The 19,545-nt window shown below is 43.0% G+C and overlaps 1 protein-coding gene across 1 annotated transcript in view; it reads right to left on the bottom strand.

The window, feature by feature from the left end:
• Positions 1-4,236: 4,236 nt before the first annotated feature.
• Positions 4,237-19,545, bottom strand: part of CMTM8 (CKLF like MARVEL transmembrane domain containing 8) — a 94,279-nt gene continuing 78,970 nt past the window's right edge. Inside the window, exons 2-4 of the mRNA XM_085630577.1 lie at positions 16,116-16,289; positions 9,686-9,808; positions 4,237-7,500 (exon numbers count right to left, since the gene is read on the bottom strand). Coding sequence (XP_085486703.1) covers positions 7,423-7,500; positions 9,686-9,808; positions 16,116-16,289 — 375 coding nt within the window. The 3' untranslated portion in view covers positions 4,237-7,422. The remainder of the gene's footprint in view (positions 7,501-9,685; positions 9,809-16,115; positions 16,290-19,545) is intronic.

Genomic DNA, 19,545 nt, shown 5'->3' with positions numbered 1-19,545 from the left:
TAGGTGCCTACGGACGGTATTTGAATTCGTTTCTTCTCGGACAGAAACATTGTGCAAAATTAAGAACTCCAATCCAGGAAGGACAAATTCCTCCTTTTGATGCACGAGAGCAGTACATTCACAGTACTGCCTTCCAGTGCTGGATTATTCATTCGTAGATACCAGAAAGGAATACTTTTATCCAACCAAGATCGGAACCAGCATAACCAAACTCGACGAGGAGATGAAATTACCTCTAACTGAATTCAATGATTCATAAGAGTCCCTTTTAGAAATTTCCACTGTCCTGAAGATGGTCTGACGGATTGACGCCCTCACAGACCGAAACGTCGACTACATTATCCACATCCACAACATCTTTGTACAGTTGATTGCTCTCCTAATATGAGATAGATCTCTGTGTTCTCTATTGGATTGGATATCTTGTTTCATGAACTGTGGATAACATTCAATTTTTTCTCTTTTCATGTTACACTGCACATTCAATTGTTTATTTGTACTCCTTTTTATTGATTGTTTATATAAAAAGATCGGTGATTTTTTCACGAAAAAGATACCCCGTGTGTGTTCTATATCTTTGATTAATTCAGTCAAATAATATGTGGTTGAGTATCAGCTTCGAACTCATTTAAAAATTAATTTCTCATAATCTACAAAAAGATATAATCTTTCCAAACAAAATCCCTTGTTGGCACACTACTTTTTCAATCAAATCTGCCCAAGCCCTCAAGGGTGTATTGGGTTTTTCCCTAAGGCTATACTTTTTTTGTAGGTGGCTCTATGCGTGGGTGGCTCTGTCTGTGTGTGGGTAACTCTGTGTGTGTAGGTGGCTCTGTGTGGGTGGCTCTATTTGTGTGTGGGTTGCTCTATGTGAATAGCTCTGTTTAGGTGGCTCTGTGTGGGTGGCTCTGTGTGTGTGGGTGGCTTTGTGTGTGTGGCTCTGTGTGTGGGTGCAAATGCAATAGGTCTCGCATTTGAGAGAGATTAAGCTATTGACATTGTAAATAACAATGCAGTTTCTTTAAATGTTTTAAAAACAAAAACATAAACAAAAATAATGTCAGGAGCAATGCCAATAGCTCTAACTTTAACAATGCCGAGACCATTGCATTGTAAATGCTTGTTATACCTCTGCAACGCAACTCTGTGGCACTTACTGGACGTACCTGGTGAGCTAGTTGGCCCCCAGGGACCCTCAGGATTCAAGGGGACTTAATCCCCCAACTTAAAATGAGCCACGGGGTGCGTTTGCACAGTGGTGAAGGCAGGGGGCGGGGCCTGATGTGACAAGTGGGCTTTTTCTGGCCCTGGGGGTCTTTGTGGGACCCCCTGAGCAGGCCTAGGGGGTCAGGGTGTTTCTACCCTGCCCCCTTTTCTTGTTTTTCACCTTTGTTTCACTGTTTTCATATGACTCGGTTCTACCGAGTCACAAGATGGCTGCCAACACTTCCTGGTTTGGAGTGTTGGCAGCCAGTCACAGTGACTTTTATTTTTTTTATTTCTCAGCAACTACTGAACGGATATACACCATTTAAAAAAAAGGTCGCTTTCTGAAGCAAGCACTACCTTTTTTCCAAATTTGGTGTAATTCCGTTCAACAGTTCAGGCTGTAGCTTTGTCTAAAGATTCCTATGGAAAATAACATGGGGAAAAAGCGTTTTGGGACCCCCCCTTTTTTCTCTGCCCCCGCTTGGCGAATCACCCTGGAACTTTCAAGACAGGAGCTGATCGGACCTGATCATTAGTTTTGAAAATTTAGTGAAGATTCGTCAACCGGTGCCAAAGTTATTGGGAAAACAAAAACGCTTTTCCTATGGAAACTAGGTCCTAACTATAGCTACCTACTGGCGACCACCAGTAGGTAATATATATATATATATATATATATATATATATATATATATATATATATATATATATATATATATATATATATATATATATATATATATATATATATATATATATATTAAACCACAGTTTGCTCAGCAAATAAGGGCGCACTCCGGAAACAGTAATCATCCTCTGGGCTCTGCAGAAGCTTTAATAATAACAACAGCCTGACGCGTTTCGGAAAACATTTCCTTATTCATAGGCATTTGTCCAAAGTCTCGCGTTACTGCAGCACTGAATTTGAATTACCTGCCCTCCAATGGGCTTCTCAGATGAGACCCCAGCGCTTGCTGGGACTTGCAGTGCTGCAGCCTACATTCACCCTTGTATGGGACGGAAAATCATTTGAATCGGCACTTCAATGAGCCGGCAAAGCGTCCGTGGAGCCCATAATCCAAAGGATGATTACTGTTTCCTGAGTGCGCCCTTATTTGCTGAGCAAACTGTGGTTTAATATATATATATATATATATATATATATTCACTGAAAAAACCATAGGTTTCACACACGTTATAGTTAGGAATTAGCATTTAAAAAACCTTGCAAATTCACTGAAAAAACCATAGGTTTCACACATGTTATAGTTAGCGGAAATTTTACTGATAAAAAACCAGTGAAATTCCCCCATTATAGTTAGTGCAGGCAACTATAACTCACGCGACCGCAATCCTCTGCTGATGCTAATACTGTATTTAGACACTTATTTGCCCATGTCTTCTTCCATACATTTTTAGCTATACATATATTACAAATATTTTTTTTTCATAAAGACACATATGTCATCAGCAGAAGATTGCGGTCGCATGAGTTATAGTTGCCTGCACTAACTATAACGGGGGAATTTCACTGGTTTTTTATCAGTAAAATTTCCGCTAACTATAACATGTGTGAAACCTATGGTTTTTTCAGTGAATTTGCAAGGTTTTTTTAATGCTAATTCCTAACTATAACGTGTGTGAAACCTATGGTTTTTTCAGTGAATTTGTACGGTTTTTTAAATGCTAAGTTACTTTACGCCATTCGTGGCGTGCACGCCCACTTAACGCAGTTCGTTCCGTGCGCGCACGGTGCGCTTCGCGCACCGTGCGCGCACAGTAAGCACGCGGTGCTTACTGTGCTTACGGTGCTTATAAGCCATGCACAAATGGTGCCCTTCGGGCACCATTTGCACACGGGGTGGAGGAGATGGTGTGCACTTCAATGATGAAGGGAACAGAGTCTTCCTCTTGAACCTTAGACTCTGCATCGGTACTTACTTGTAGGTACCACTAAAAAATCATTTCATAAACACAACGGCTCTTTTTAGAGCCCCCTAATATCTAAACACTTAAATCTGAATTTCATTTTTTTTTAATTTTTTTTTTCTACCGTACGCTTACCGTAAGCTTACCGTACGCGTACCCCGTGATTTTTTTTAAAATCCATAAATGTTTTCTTTGTACTTTTCTGTCCTTCTTTGACCCCCTCACAAATGTAAGGGGGTCTGTAACTCTCCTCATTGCCCCCTTTTCTTGTTTTCACTCTTTTTTTTCTGAGTGAAACACACAAAATGGCGGCCGCCGCTTCCTGGTTTCGGCCGATTCGAATGTTTACTAAGATCTAACAGCCAATCAGAATCGCGCTCGCGCACGCCACCGTACGCGTACCGTAAGCTTACCGTAAGCGTACGGTAAGCGTACCGTAAGCGGGCTCAGATATATATATTGATTTAAAGGCTATTTTCTCAGAATCTACTGAACAGATTTACACCAAACCTACAAAAGGCACTTCCTTGACATAGGGACTACCTCTCTGCCAAATTTCTAGTAATTCTGTTCAGCCATTCGGGCTGTAGCTCGTTCTAAAGGTCCTATGGAAAAATGCATGGGAAAAACGCGTTTTGGGACCCCCCTTTTATCTCAGCCCCCGCTTGACGTATCCCCCCGAGACTTTCAGGGTAGGAGCGGAGCGTAGCGCCCCACCTATTTTGAGAAATTCGCGAGGATTCATCGACCGGCGCCAAAGTTATTCAAAATAGAATGTTGCGGATTTCCTATGGAAAAGGGGTCCTAACTATAACTACCTACTGGCGACCGCCAGTAGGTAATATATATATATATATATATATATATCAAATTGTTTGTAGACATTGGCACCTAACTAAATTCTACTCCTCTGCTAAGAAAAGAAAAAAAATGAAAAAGTGAAGTCCGTCCAAAGAAAGTCAGGGGTAGATTTCACGTCTTATCTATCTAGTCCTTCAAATCTTTGGAAGTATAATGATGTCGCAAATACCTGTACATGCACCAGCTGGAACCCGCAGAGGCCAAACGATAGAGGATTACAGAACACAAAAGGAAATATTCACCTTGTATCAGAAACATTTTAATCAACAAAAGAAAACGCTGTTTTGGCGATGGTAGTAATTTTATGAGAGCATTTGAAATGGGTTGTGCATTGCAGAGTTTTATATTCGTCTATTGAAATGTTTTGCCTGCATTGCGTAACCCCCTTTTGACACAAGAATCAGACCAATTTTGTGCGACATGGATTTCTTTTTCTACAACAAAAATAAAAATATTACAATCATGACATTAAAAACAAATAATACAATTTTAAAGAAAGTGTACATTGTTTTCTTGTTTTAAATATTCTTCATGTACTTCGGTAGGAATTTTACTGACTGGGTCCATGTTACCACCCGCAACTGCCTCTTTGTATCTGGCCATTATGCTTTTCTGTTGTAGAAGGCTCTGACTGCTGCTATGTTCATAGCATTACTTTTTCCAGGTGTAACTCAACACCCTCAACTGTCTGCTCTTTTTGTCTTATCACCAAGGTTAGCTCCAAGGCAAACTCCACCCTGCCTGCACATAAAAAACCTATGTGATTTGCGCTTTCGGCCTATACCTGCTGCACCTCTAGGGCAGCACTTTTTCTGTGTTTGATCAGCTTTTACAACTTGTTGCTAGCAGACGAATCTGTGTGTCCCCACACAGGATATTTTCAGCAACTGTATCTCGCTATATATCGCTGTAGCTTCTGTATGTGAACAATCACCGTAAAACAGCACCAGTAGCAACTCCGCCTCTGTTCGTATTGCAGTATTTGTGTCGTCAGACTGCGCTCAAGACAAGAGACTTTCCTTCGGGGAAGCCATCTGCGAGTTTCAGTTTCACCATACATGACCGTTTATGGCATCAAACACAGTCTTTCTTTCATGTTCATGCATCCACATTGGCATTCATACATGACAAGATTCTAAACCAGATGCAGCCTACTGGAATGTTCACCCACAGAAAAAGTGTTGTTTAAGAATAGCAACATGTGAAGACATGATTAGCAGTTGGCAACAGGCTAGATAGGCCCTTGTTTGGTCTCATTGAATTTTCTCTGTTGAACACTTACTGAAGAGTATTCTAGATCCAAAAGTTTTCTTTGAACTTGTGAACAGTTATCTCCTGGTGTCTCTTGGTTTTCATACCTGTTGGACGTTTTATCCCAAGCTATAATCAGATATAATGTTTACCTGGTAAAAGTGTGAAGAATCTTCATGCTAATGTGGATTAATGAACATGAAAGAAAGACTGTGTTTGAGGCCATAAACAGTGAGGAAACTATATCACGATTCCCAACTACCCATGGATATAAAAGGCAAACTCAGTGGCAAACGGTGGCAATGTTGAATATTTAACAAAGGGTCTTCTGTCTAACAGGAAAGATAGGACAGACTGTATTCTGAGGATATTCGGCTCCTGCAATGCTGTCTTACATGAAGAATAGGTGGCAGTGTTAAGGACTGAGGACACAAGATAAGGGGGCTCTAGAGTTATAGGGCCGACTGCACAACTGCGAGGACTCTCAGTTAACCAAAACCACATTTGTAGGCAATTGCTAGCCTGGAGTGTGGGTCTCAGTGACAACCGCTCTGGTGAGATTTGCTTATACTGAAAATGTACAGTCCATGGAGTAGGCTACGACTGTGGGGAAGACCAGGCCTGGGAACCAACCATAACATATTGATTTACTGTTCTCAGAAGACCCAGATAAAGGTTAGTTGTTTTTCTGCTACTCGTGTGCTAGTGGGGTGGCATGCCAGACTGTAAACATCAGGCGAAGATGCAGCCTCCTTACTTCAGGCGAAGAGCTAGCAAGTATCGAGTGACTGAGACCTGGTCTGCTTCTAGTCCAGGCAGGTTTATCACACAGGGTTGGAGCAGTGGTCTGGGCAGAGAGTTTGAAACCTTCATCTTTGGTGTTGAGATCACCACATTGACTGTGGTGACCCCAGGTAGGAGGAGCAGGAATATTTTAATCTGTTCTTCATGTTTGCTGAGGAGGAGGTTTAATCCTGGCAGGAGAGGGATGGGTGGCATTGCTGTGTTCAACCTGTTCAGTAGAGATCTGTAAAAGTTTCCAGAGCTAGGTCCTTAGAGATGGGCGGCAATTACTTGGCAAATAGAAGTTGTCTACTTGCCACTGTTCAATTGTATGTCGATGACCCTGTTAGTGAAACATCTTATCTAGTTGGTAAATGTTGCATTTTATACATTCGTGTTCATAATAGTTCCCGGTGTCTCTGTCCATGTGTATTGATGCTGATGCGACTTTCCTAAGAACAAATTGAGTAATCCATCATGGAGTTCTGTTGAGACGAACACACCACAACCGAAGCATACCACCTTCTGTTGTGCTTAATCAGCCCCCCGTTGAGGTGTGTCAGTCTCAAAACAACTCTTGGAAAGAGCAATAACTCAGTACTGTGCAGTAACCACAGTTCTCCAGAAAATATTACCGAAGCATAACATCTTACCATAAGCAATTACATTTTGAAGACCTGGTGTCTTGACCCATCGCCTCCACCCAACATGCATAGTCATAGGAAAGAGGTGGAGTAACGAGCCTATGCCCCCAAAACCTGCAACACAAAGATCACTCGTGCAGCATCTGAATGTGATTTCTCTTTATAGGCCCTGTGTTGTTGTAAAAGTGTGCATGTTTCCTCTAGGCACAACCTTAGCAGCATCCCATCATTGTCTTATTCTCATAACAGTAACGTATTCTTACAGAGGTGATCAGGGTCATAGAGAGCACAATCAGAAAGTTAAAAAAACTTGTGAGAGAGTGTGCTACCGGCACCAGACCTACTCAGAAGCAGCCCGCTCACCACACCTTCCTGCAGAGAGAAGCTTGTGTCTTTTAAAGGATCTTCCATCCTATGTTTCAACATGTAGCACATTCTGTGCAAAGAAGTATGTTCTGGATGCTTCATGCCTTATGCCCCTCAGACAAACTGTGCACCACATATTGCACCAGTGACACAGCACAATCATTTTGAGTCCTGTTCAAGGTGGCAGCAACATGATCATTCGAAATTGCTCGTCACAACAGGAGAAGGCAATTGTCCCTGAGGAGTAACACACTCAAAAAAATATAAGAAAATAAAAATGCGGCATAGCAGCATCCCTTTTTAAAACATGTCTGCATCCCCTTCTGATGTGGTTTCACTGGTGGAGAGATCAGAATCTGAAATAATTTTGCCTGGCGGTTCAAGTCCTTGATCTCCAAGCCATAAAACAAAAATATGTATGTCCAGCGTAGCAGAGGGTGACCAAGAAGGCGAAGAACTGAAAAGAAAGGAGAAGAATAAATGAAAGGACAGCTTGTCAGAGAACAGAACATTTTGCAAATTCTTTCTTGCAATCGTCCGTGGCTCCCCTCAAGTGTGACAAGCACTTATTCCTAATAATAGTATAACGCTCTATACCTCTGAGCAGAGAATCAACCCACCCTCATCTTAAGACTCATGATATGGTCTGAGAAAAGGTTTTCCCTCAGTAGTACACGTTTAGCAGAGAATACAATATTCCACAGGCTAGGGGTGACCTGCTCACCTCTGCAAGGGGCCTGCTGCAGTGCGGTACCATGTACAGCATATTATTTTTGTAACTTTTCAACCGTTTAAGCTAAACATTCTTTTTGCTAAAATCTGCGTATGCGTTCGGTGGATTATGTGGCAAATAAGTAAATGCATACTTATGTGGAAATTCCATGACTGCTGAGTCGCATAATTCCAATGGCCTTGTGTATAGCATTACATCACTCAGAGGAAGCAACTACCCCAGTCCAGCTTATAGTAAAATACTACATAATTCAGGAGGCAATTAACTAAGTCGTTTTTATAGTATACCCTGATGGCAACCCCCCCCGCAGCCTTGTTAATAGTACAAATATACACAATTTAGAAGGTAACCACTCCAACTTTGTTTTATAATAGAACCCTAGATAACTCAGAGAGGCCAACCACCCCAGCCCTGTTTATAGTACAACCTTACACAACCCAGAAGAGACAACCACCCCAGGCCTGTTTATAGTACAACCTTACACAACCCAGAAGAGACAACCAACCCAGGCCTGATAATAGTACAACCTTACACAACCCAGAAGAGACAACCACCCCAGGCCTGTTTGTAGTACAACCTTACACAACCCAGAAGAGACAACCAACCCAGGCCTGATAATAGTACAACCTTACACAACCCAGAAGAGACAACCAACCAGCCCTGTTTATAGTACAACCTTACATAACCCAGAAGAGACAACCACACCAGCCCTGTTTATAGTACAACCTTACACAACCCAGAAGAGACAACCAACCAGCCCTGTTTATAGTATAATCTTATATAATTCAGAGAAGGCAACCATCCCAGCCCCGTTAATCGTATAACCCTACACAACTCAGATGAGGCAACTGCCTCAGCCCTGTAGTAAGACACTACAAACCTCAGAGGAGGCACCCACAAGCACAAGCTGCCATTGCAAAATCGATGTTTTTAAACATCCCTGCACCATAAGGTGCCTGCCACACGGTGCAGGGAAGTTTAGGGGGGAACCATAGGTGCCCAGCAAGGCCCCATAGGAGAGGGCCAGGAGGTAGGGGGCCCTGCTAGGGGCCCCTAAAGACACTTTCCGACAGCCAACCCATATCGGAAAGGCCGACATGAAAAGGCTGCCGGAAAGTGCCATCATAATCCTGATGGTGGGGCCAAGCCTGGCTCCACCATCATTATGGGATTATGGTGGCTTCCGACGTTCCGTTTCACTCCGAACGCTGTCATCCTAATACACCTGTCAGACTGAAGCCTACGATGTCGGGTGGAAAGCCTCCGACAGCTGGTCACAGGCTTTCTGCCTGACATCGTAATGAGCCCCATTTTTTAAAACTCTTTAGTTGCTTTAGAACTATGGTCAGAATCAGAAATATACTTCGTTGGGGAGACACGAAGAGCGCATGAACATATCAACCCCTTGGCATTTCAGTACTCAGCCGCTTTCCATATCGCAGTAACAGAACAGGCCCCACTCCAGCCTTTGCAATGCATGCACAAGTAGCAGGGTGGACTTCTTGCCTTTTTGAAATACATATGTATTTGTGAAAGGCTTTATACAGAATTGTTTACAGCCAATTATATTTAAACTATAACACAAATCCTAACCTCTTCCCCAGGCAGCTGCATTTAGGTGCATTTAGAGGAATATATAGGGATAGGTTCCATTAGTGGTGTTAGCAATGGTAACAGGAGAGTGGACGTGGATTGACACCTTATAGCTATATTTTCTTCTAGGCACTATATTTCTGATTATTAACACAGCTAGAAAATGCTGACTTGTTTCTAATGTGTAAGATCAGGACATCCTCAGCCTTATGTGCCTACTGTAGTCACTTCAAAGATGAGCTGCCCCTTTAAGCATTGTTGCCATGGTGGGGTTTGTAAAAACAGATGTAAATATACAACTATTGTAGCCACTCACCGTAGATGCTGCCCAGCTGTTGTAGTTGTGGTGTCCGTGCGACTTCCCCCTAGTGACGGAAAACGCGTTCACTATGGCCGCGATGAGGTATAAAACGAAGGCGCTTCCGTTGAAGCACAGATCCTGGGAGAAATAGAGGAGAGAAGAGCAGAATGGATCATACCATGCACATGACACTGGAGACCATGCACCCCCTTCAGTGTACCCTGCATCAGCCCTAAAGCTGCAGCACTTTATGTAGAGTCATTGGGAAGTCTGGGAAATGTAATTTTGAGTTTATGTTCATGGATCTCAGGTTCTGTGACCCCATGACACATTTCTGAGTGGTGTGTGAAAGATGACAGTGAGGTGCACGGCCAAACTGGGAGCCCAAAGCAGCCCTTGCAATTTGATCAGACCAGCCCCTGGTCAGAAAGTGGGAAGCACTACTGCTTTTTTTTTTTTTTTACTGGGGGTCGATATTGCAGCACCCCTGCAAAACCGCACCCAGTAACAAAACCTGCCTCCACCACTGCAAAACCGGCCCCCACCCCTCCAGCCTCCTGGGGAAACGCCCAATGCCTGCTACAGCCAGTCCGGACCTGGTGAGGTGTCTCCAGAACCCCGTCAAAGCAGAGAGAGAAGGTAATCTTTAGGGGTGCATGGGGGTGGGGCTTACGGTGACTGGCACAGAGTGCCTGATGCTAAAAGTGTCTTCAGAGTGCCTGACTCAGAGGAGCTTGCAGGCAATCATAGGCTAAAATCACAGACTGGCTGACACAGAAAGGAGTACTGAATGACCAAGAAAGGTGCCTGGCAAAGCATTTATAAGCAGTAGCACGGTGGAAAAAGGACACAGAGTGCCTGACACAAAGTAGTTAACAAACAGTAGCAGGCCAGAGTAGCTATACTGGCACCGTGCAGCTAACACTGAGTGGTTGACACGAAGGGCTGATTCACAAAGGTAAACTTACACTTTTGTGTAAGTTTACTTTTGTTTTGCATTCACAAACTACAAGTTTAATTTTACTAAAAGTAGCTTTATGACTGCGGAGACTCTGCAGTCGGGATGAGAACTCTGCACACAAAAAGATAGGACAGACTTATCTATCTGTGTGTGGAGTCTCCGCCACCAGTGTGGAGTCTAAGCAGTTGTAAAATTACTATCTGTAAAATTAAACTCATAGTGTGTGAATACCAAAAAAATAGTAAACTTACACAAAAGTGTGGGCCCAGAGTGAATGGCAGAAAGGGCTGACTCCGAGCAGCTAGGTGAGCATCAGGCTACATCAGCGAGATGCTAGAGTGGCTGACACTAGGTGGCTGACACACACTCAGTGCCTGGACAGCAATAGGCAGGAGTAGCTAGCTGTTTCAGCGTAGCTGACCCTGAGTGCCTGAGTGGCTGACATGGAGTGCCTGACAGGGAGCAGCTCATGTAGAGTAGAACGCAGAAGTAGCTGAAACCCTCACTCAGACAATGTGGAAAGTGGAAAAAGAACATGTTAAATGTGGAGTGGGTGGATTTCTGTGAATTTAGCATGTTATTTCAATTTTAAATTAAAGTAGCATTTAATGCATCGAACAATGGAGAAATGCTACTTCGAGGCATAGAATATCTGTGATGTTAGCACCAGCTAGTGCTAAATTCGCCACTTTAAGTGCAGGAAATGTGTCTTTGCATGTTATTTCCCATTTAGTGCAAAATGTGCCATAAAGCGATAATATTACGATTAGTGGTTGTGCCAAAGCAATTATCGCATCGTGGTATTTCTGGAATAAACCTGACATTTTCTAAATGCAAAACCATGTAATGGATCAGCAGAAACTACGGCCCAGATTTACCAAATTGTGCCAATGAAAATACAACGCAGAGCCGTATCCACTAAGACGGGTATACTGCTGGTGTCATACCACGCTCTGCCGCTCAAACAGGGCTGCCTTGCACGATGCACAGCTTTGCACCATCATGCAGCGGTGAGTGTGCACTAGCTGCCATAGTATTCCTACTGGAGGCATACCTCTCCAGTACAAATTCCTATGCTTAGGCAAACTCCGAAGGTTCCCACGCATTGAATGTGTGCATGTGTGCTGTGCACTGCAGCACACATGCAATGCATTGTTTGTTTGAGAAATGAACACATTTACCCTTGTTTGCGTCTGCCTCAAGTAGGCATTACGTTTTTGATGCGAAGCCAGGTCTGGCGATCTTTGTAGATTGGACTTGCATCAAAACCTATGGGTGTGCGTGCTGATTGACTCCCTTGACATAAGGTGATGCAAACTGTTTTTCCTGCAGTGCAAAGTACACCTTTCCAGCACAAAACTCTTTTTGCACCGGATAGTAAATAGCATGTGCCACTTTGCGTAACAACACCAGTGCTTAATTAGAGCCGGTGGTTTCTGGTGCTCCGCACGGGCAATTCATTGGTTTCCGGTGCTCGGCACCGGCACTTAATTCTCATCATCACACTTTTGACACTCTGCCACATGGTGGCGCTGCTCATCTAATTTAGAGATGAGCAAAATAATGGGTGTGTATGAATACAATATGCATTAAAAAAAATACTAATACCTGCCTCTCCATCCATTCCTTTACCTTTGGGGACCTGGAAAAATCTGAACTATCACACTTGCAGGAGAGAGAGCAGGTTAGTAGATGCTTTGGTACCATCACTGGCGGCGATGACGGGGCAATGAGTGGTGCAAGCTGCAGTGGCCTCCTGGTCAGGGCCCTGGCACTTATTATTTTACAAATTAAGCACTGTACAGCACCGGTACAAGGCCTTAGTAAATTTGCCCCAAATTCCTCAGTCTGGATTATGATATATTGCTTCGACTGCTGCACATTTCAAAATGGCAATATAACAAATCCATTTTTATTTTAAGGGTTTGTTAAAGTATTGTTACAGCTCTTAAAGCCCTGCTACACTGGAACTTGTCATAAACTAGAGTCACAAAACAGTCCCCTTTGGTAGCTGCAATTCCATCACATTCATACTTAAAATAAGAACCTTTTATCACCAGAATAGGAACCTTTTATCACCAAAATATAAACAACGTTAATCCCACAAATCCCAGATCCTACATTAATATCTGCATTCAGTGGTAGAAACACGGGGTGTACCGCTGAATGCAGATATTAATGTAGGACCGCTACATAAGTCACTAGCGACTTTTTAATTTGGAGGAAGGAACTGAGAGGAAGGCTATCATCCAGAACAGCCTTTCGATCCCACGAGAGCCTTGAAGGGACTGGAATCATCTAGTGTCTTCCAGTTTTACTGGGTTTCTCTTAAAAAATGCTGTTGGAGATTCCTGTGGCATTCGTGGGACAGAGAGGCAAAGACATATTCCCTTCCTTGTATCAGGAAATGTTCGTGGATCATATATTTCTCAGGAAGATTTTAAAGTGCAGACCGGGATTTGAATTTTGGGACTTATTGTTCTTTTCCTGAAGAAGGTGGTGGTTGAATAACAGTACCCACCGAAACGCCTCGATGCTCTGATGATAAAGCCCACCCTAGATCTTTGGGGACAACTGTTATAAGAGACAAATTATAAGAGAATAAATTATCTCTATATATAACAATTGATTTGTGTCAGACTGGTGTGGTGCTTTTATGACTAGAAACAACTTTCTTGCTTGAAATACCAAATTGTATTGCTGCTGAAATATTGTGTTTTAGTATTTGTACTAATTTGGACGCTGTATTGAAATGTGTATGATTTTTTAACACTCCTTTTTTTATAAAAAAACTGCAGAATTAATCCTGTCTATATATATATATATGATTTCACGTTTTTTAATAATTGAAAAATCAATATGTAGGGCCCGATTCACAGAACTAACTTAAGACAAAATCCTAAACTTACTACCATTTTGGTATTCACAGAAGGCACTTACTCATTTTGGTATTCACAGAAGTTAGGAGTCCTAACTTTAGGACTCCTAAATGCCTTCTGTGAATACCTAAAGTCTTAAAATTAGGATTTTTCTCAGTTTAGTAGTAGTAAAGTTAGGACTCCTAACTTTAGGACTCCTAAATGCCTTCTGTGAATACCGAAAGTCTTAAAATTAGGATTTTTCTCAATTTAGTAGTAGTAAAGTTAGGACTCCTAACTTTAGGACTCCTAAATGCCTTCTGTGAATACCGAAAGCCTTAAAATTAGGATTTTTCTCAGTTTAGGAGTAGTAAAGTTAGGAGTCCTAACTTTAGGACTCCTAAACTGAGAAAAATCCAAATTTTAAGACTTTTGGTATTCACAGAAGGCATTTAGGAGTCCTAAAGTTAGGACTCCTAACTTCTGTGAATACTGAAATGAGCAAGTGCCTTCTGTGAATACCAAAATGAGTAAGTGCCTTCTGTGAATACCAAAATGGTAGTAAGTCTTAAATTAGTTCTGTGAATCGGGCCCGTATTGTTCAATTGACCCATATTGAATTTCTGGGATTTGTGGGATTAACGTTGTTTATATTTTGTTGATAAAAGGTTCCTATTCTGGTGATAAAAGGTTCTTATTTTAAGTATGAATGTGATGGAATTGTAGCTACCGAAAGGGGACTGTTTTTGTGACTCTGGTCTATTTGGCGCCCTACTCCTTTGGTGTAACAGGGCCCCTCTCTCTCTTTCTTGAGACTTGTCATAAACTGCCTGGGTGCAGTCTGGCGGTGAATTTATGGCAGTGCTATATTTTACTGTCAAACTGCACTGCGAAGGCAGTGCAAAGGACATTGACTTAAGACATTGACTTTGGTTTGAATATTTATTCTCGCCTAAAACAGAAATTATCAATTGATCATTTAAAGTTCCACAAGAACCTTAGGCTTTGGAAACAATTTACTTTCGGTGTATTTCCGAAATATTGACTCCTCTATATCGCACGCAACATTTTTGTGGTTGATATTCTGACATGAAACCTTTACTTAGAGAGGCTCTTGAAGAACTTACTCCTGACCTGATGGTTGTTTATTTTCTGTTTCAGCTCCTCAGCTTTGTAAATAGCTACCTGATTCCATTAGTGAACTTAGGAAATTGGGGCCTCATTTGTGAAGAGAACTCTACATTTGGAGTAGAAAACAACCTATGGTGAAGAAAATTCAGCCAGTGGATTCTACTCATAAAACTGGAGGATGTTAGTTTCCAACCAAATTCTAAATAAGACAGATAATGTGTTTCAGGACAGAAATCCAAACATATTTATTCTGCATCCTACTCATCTCAGCCCCATAGGACCCGTACAAGGTGTGTTGGGTTTCTTATTATATTCTTATAACTCACTTCCGAGGGCTATAAGGCTATATACCGGTTGTTAAAAGCCCCCAAGCCACAGGTGAGGGTCTATAACGAGGGAGAGGGCTTTTAATAACTGGTATAGCCTGAGGCAGAAGGGCTATTAAAACATTTCACCCATTAGAGGTAGAATGTTCTGAATTAAAAAGGGAAAAAACATGAAGACAAACATTGGAATGTTGGAGCTTCGGGCTTATACCAGCCATTAAAAGCCCAGAGCTACTCTATTGTCTTCAATGGAGCTCTCAACATTCCAATGTTCTAATATAGCCTTATAGCCCGCAGTAGCAGCCTATACCGGCTATTAAAGGCCCGCTCCAGCTTTAAAGGCTTGAGCCGAAGGCGAAGGCCTTTAACAAGGGAGCAGGACTTTAATAGCCGGTATAGCCCAGCCGCAAAGGGATATAAGGCTATTAGATCATTCTGCCACTAGAGGGCAGAATGGTCTAACAAATAAATCAAAGGCTTCAGGGTGCGCGAGGGGATTGAAATCCCCTCAGGCTCCCTGAAGCCTTTGTACACAGCCACAGCTGTGAACAAAGAAACATTGGAATATTTGAGCTCCTAGCTTATACCAGCCATTATAAGCCCGGACCAACTCCATTGTTTTCAATGGAGCTTCCAACGTTCCAATGTTCTAATATGTCATAAATGCTGATGCCATAGTTATGGGCCTACAGATACCATTATAACTCTCTTAAATGGAGCTTCTGTTTTTCTATTCCCACACTCTTGCAGACTAGAATATATATATTTTTACAAGAGCAAAATAGCCTCAACGTGCTGAAACACTGGTAAGTAGATATAAAGTATTAGAATTGATAGAATACGGGTAGGCACATAAAGGGGATGGGTTTGTTTTAGGCGTCTAACCAGCCCCGACCTGAAGCAGTCAATGGCAGCAGAAGGTGGGTCGAAACTGCTCAACTTTGGGACTCCATTCCTTGCAGCCTTCCATCTGCCATTGGGCCTTCTAACTTTTTAGAAGCAGTAAAAAGGTCGCTATTTGCAGCCTAGCTGCCTCTGCTAGTCACTGTGCTAGTATCTGTGGTTTTAGGTCTGGTCAGAGCCAAGATGACTTCATGTAAATGTGTGATATACAAATATAATAAATAAATAAGTAAATAATGATGAGAGGGATTGTATTCTGTACTCACCACCGTAGCCCACGGCACGTGTGAAATCCGGGTGTAAGCCATGGTGATGTAAAGGATGAGGAAGAAGACGGTCAGGACCCAGTAACAGACAGCTACGAACATCACCCAACCGAAGCCAGGAAAGCGGAAATATTCCGTGCCCGCGATCAGTGCCCACACCAGCATGCCCAGCACCTGGAGAAGAGAAGAGGAAACAGGCATTTGCAAAGACTTTCTTTCTAGGGAGAGACACTTTTCATTTATATTTTCAATGTAAGACAGGACAGAAGATCCCATCCTTGCTGTTGGCCGAACGAAGCCAACCATAGGTATATATAATAACAGGCAGCATGAAACCCCAACACACCCCGCAGATTCCAGAAATGGATTCACCGCTAAGAACAATGAAACAGCACGCTCGGCTGTAGGATTCTGAAGTGAGCAAGTTATGCCACGGAGTTAGGACTCCGGCTCTAATATCGCCAGAAACACTTGAATTATGTGATTCCGTGACTGCGGTGTTTTCTGTTTACTTATAGATTTGCCACATTTGCTGCATAATCCGTCATCTTCTGCATAATCTGCAGTGGTGAACAAAAACTTGTTTCTAAAAAACATGGATCAAAAGCTACTAAAAACGTGGCCCGTGTTTCTGAAAAGTGGAAGGCCGTTTCCATAAATTGACTGACAATTTTCAGTTGTTTATTGCTCCGTGTGTGAGTTAAACCGGTACCAGTAAGGTAAAATCTGTGTCTAGACAGTGTTAACATGGGTAAAAATGACAACGTAATGAAGTGATACTGCCACTAAATATGCAGTTTTATGCCATATAATTTGCCTTTTTCATAATTATGTGGAAACTGACGCAGCTGCAACATTCCATAATCCCAGCAGTCCTGATCATGGTGTACCACAGGATCTCACAACATGAAAGTGTGACAGAAAAGAAGGTGAACGGCACAGTTAACAGTATGATATAAGACTACGGTATATATTATGCCAGGGCGACTTAAGTACAAGCCTGTGTGGTAGTTTGACAAGACAACATTACATAAGAACAGCACATATAAATGTCATACAACAGTGACATATGAGAGCATTACACAACATCACGACACAAGACAACGGCACACATGACAGCGTGATGTTTGACAGCATGATCTCATGAAATGAGATAAGAAAACGTTAACTTATGCCATAAGGTAACAATTACATTAAAAAAAAAAAATTATAAAAAAAAGAAATTACATACCATAACATACCACCACACAAAGTAACGAGACTCAGACCACAAAATGTATAAGATAACATGGCACTACACAAATATATGTTTTCCCCATTGTATTGTTTCTTAGTAGGGCAAAAGAAACTCAATATATGTCATGGACAGTTTTAGGGGCATTATTTTCCAAATCCCTAAAATGAGGAAATGCTTCTTGCCTCACTCGCCAGTGTGTTGTCTGTGTGTCTGGCTGCTGTTCACAGTGAATGGCACTGGCGTCCTGTGTGCCTGCTGCTGACCGGTCACTGTACTCACACAGGCACTCGCCACTGAGGTGCCTTTGTGTCTGTCTGTCTGGCACTTACAGTGCACTTTTCTCACTCAGTCACTTGCCACCGAGGTGACAATGCATCTGGCTGATGCTCACAGTGCAGTTTACTCACTCGGTCACCTGCCACCGAGGTGCCTGTGTATCTGGCTGGTACTCACAGTGCACTCAGGGGCATATTTATGAGATGGTTGCGTCATGTTTGCACCACACAACGTTGTACATGTGCAACGCAAACCTCTGAGTCAGATTTTTGAAGCCACACAAAGCCACTGCATAGCTTTGAACGGCTCCAAAACATCTAGGCTAACGGAATGCAGAGCAAATCACTGTGTTGTGTTACTCTGCCCAGGGAAGGCGCCCTATGGGCATTGCGTGGGTGTAAACCTGGGAATGCGCCAAAAACATACGTCCCCCAGGAGAGGTGTAACAAGGAGAAATAACTTTGTTTCTTCTCGTTTCTTCCTCTTTCGAATATTCCTCTCAGGAACAATCATGCATGCAACGCAGGCACCCTTGCACCATGGTGCAAGGATGCCTGCGTTGGTGCTAGGCAGCCCATTGAGCACCAGCGCAGGGGAGAACTTCAGGAAGGCTGCATATGCCTTAAATACAGCCCATTCCTGCCCCTTCCCAGTGAAGCGGTGCAGGGTGCAGCGAGGTAAGGTGACGTGCTGCACCACTCTTTCATAAATGTGCCCCTCACTCACTTGCCACTGAGATATCCATGCATCTGCCTGTCTGGTACTCACAGTACACTTTACCCACTCAGTCCCTTTATGTAGCTCAGAGTATGGTACAGACTGAAACAGGCCCAAGCCACAGAGGTGCCTGTGCATCTGTGTGGCTGTGCAGCTGGGGCTCACAGTCACTTGCCTCAGAGGTGCCCGTGTGTCTGCCTGATGCCCACAGCGTACTGTGATCAGACAGGCACGCGCCACTTGAGTGCCAGGATGCTTAGGAGCTGCTGGTCGGTGGGATGTTCGAGAAAGCCGGTGTTCAGTCCTCTTCAACCCCGACCCCAGGTGTCCCCACCCTGGTCCTGCCCCTCGGGTCCCATGCTCTCCTCACAGCGAGGCCAAGACTACCCGGGTGAGAGTCAGCCTCTTCCACCGTGGACCCCACAGAAAGTCCAGCCTTGCCCAGTAAACAGAAGGTAATCCTCGCTGGTTTCCAAATAAGACCTGCTGGGAGGGGAGCGCAGCAAATATTTGCACCAGTCGGTTCCCAGGTCAGAATCTCGGGTAAGATGGACAAGTGTTTGCTTTCAGGGGTGGTGAAATGACAATCAAAAGGTGACGTGCAGGAGCCTGCCCCTCTCTACCCTCCCCCCCCCCCCTCCATCACCTTAAACTAGCCTGCTTTAGTTCTCATGGACGTGCGATAGCCCAGTATTCCTGGATAGTCACTTATTTTTTATAATAATTCCAATAGTATTTATTTCATGGAGGGACATTTCCGATCCAAACTCTAGAGGGAGCCCAGAGATCAGTTGACAGATGCCAACATTGCAATCGTCTTCGTAAGTTTAGTAGAAACAGCCTTAGCTGTTTTGTCAACCTCCTGGTAATAAAAAAAAAAACATCAAAAATGCATAAATATATTTACACAGAAATAGAGGGCTTTGGGTCAGCCCTCTTCATTGATTGCTCTTTTAAACTGGCACGTTTCAGCGGTGGCATGTTTCTTTTTTTCTTCTTTATATTTTTGTGTCATATTCTTGCAATTAAAAATAGGCGCTACACCAGCAAAGCCAATCGGTCTGACCCTGGCAAGGTGAAGCGATGGTTAGTTTTGTATTTTGTTACTGCTAGCAAGAAAAAGGGAAAAAAGAAGGATGCCACCCAAACCTTGTGGCTGTAACGTTGCAATAGAAGGTTAACTTTATTAAAAAATGTACC

Source organism: Triturus cristatus, chromosome 10 (genome assembly GCF_964204655.1).
Source record: "Triturus cristatus chromosome 10, aTriCri1.1, whole genome shotgun sequence".
Classification (NCBI taxonomy): Eukaryota; Metazoa; Chordata; class Amphibia; order Caudata; family Salamandridae; genus Triturus; species Triturus cristatus.
This window is presented reverse-complemented; position numbering and strand designations above follow the sequence as displayed.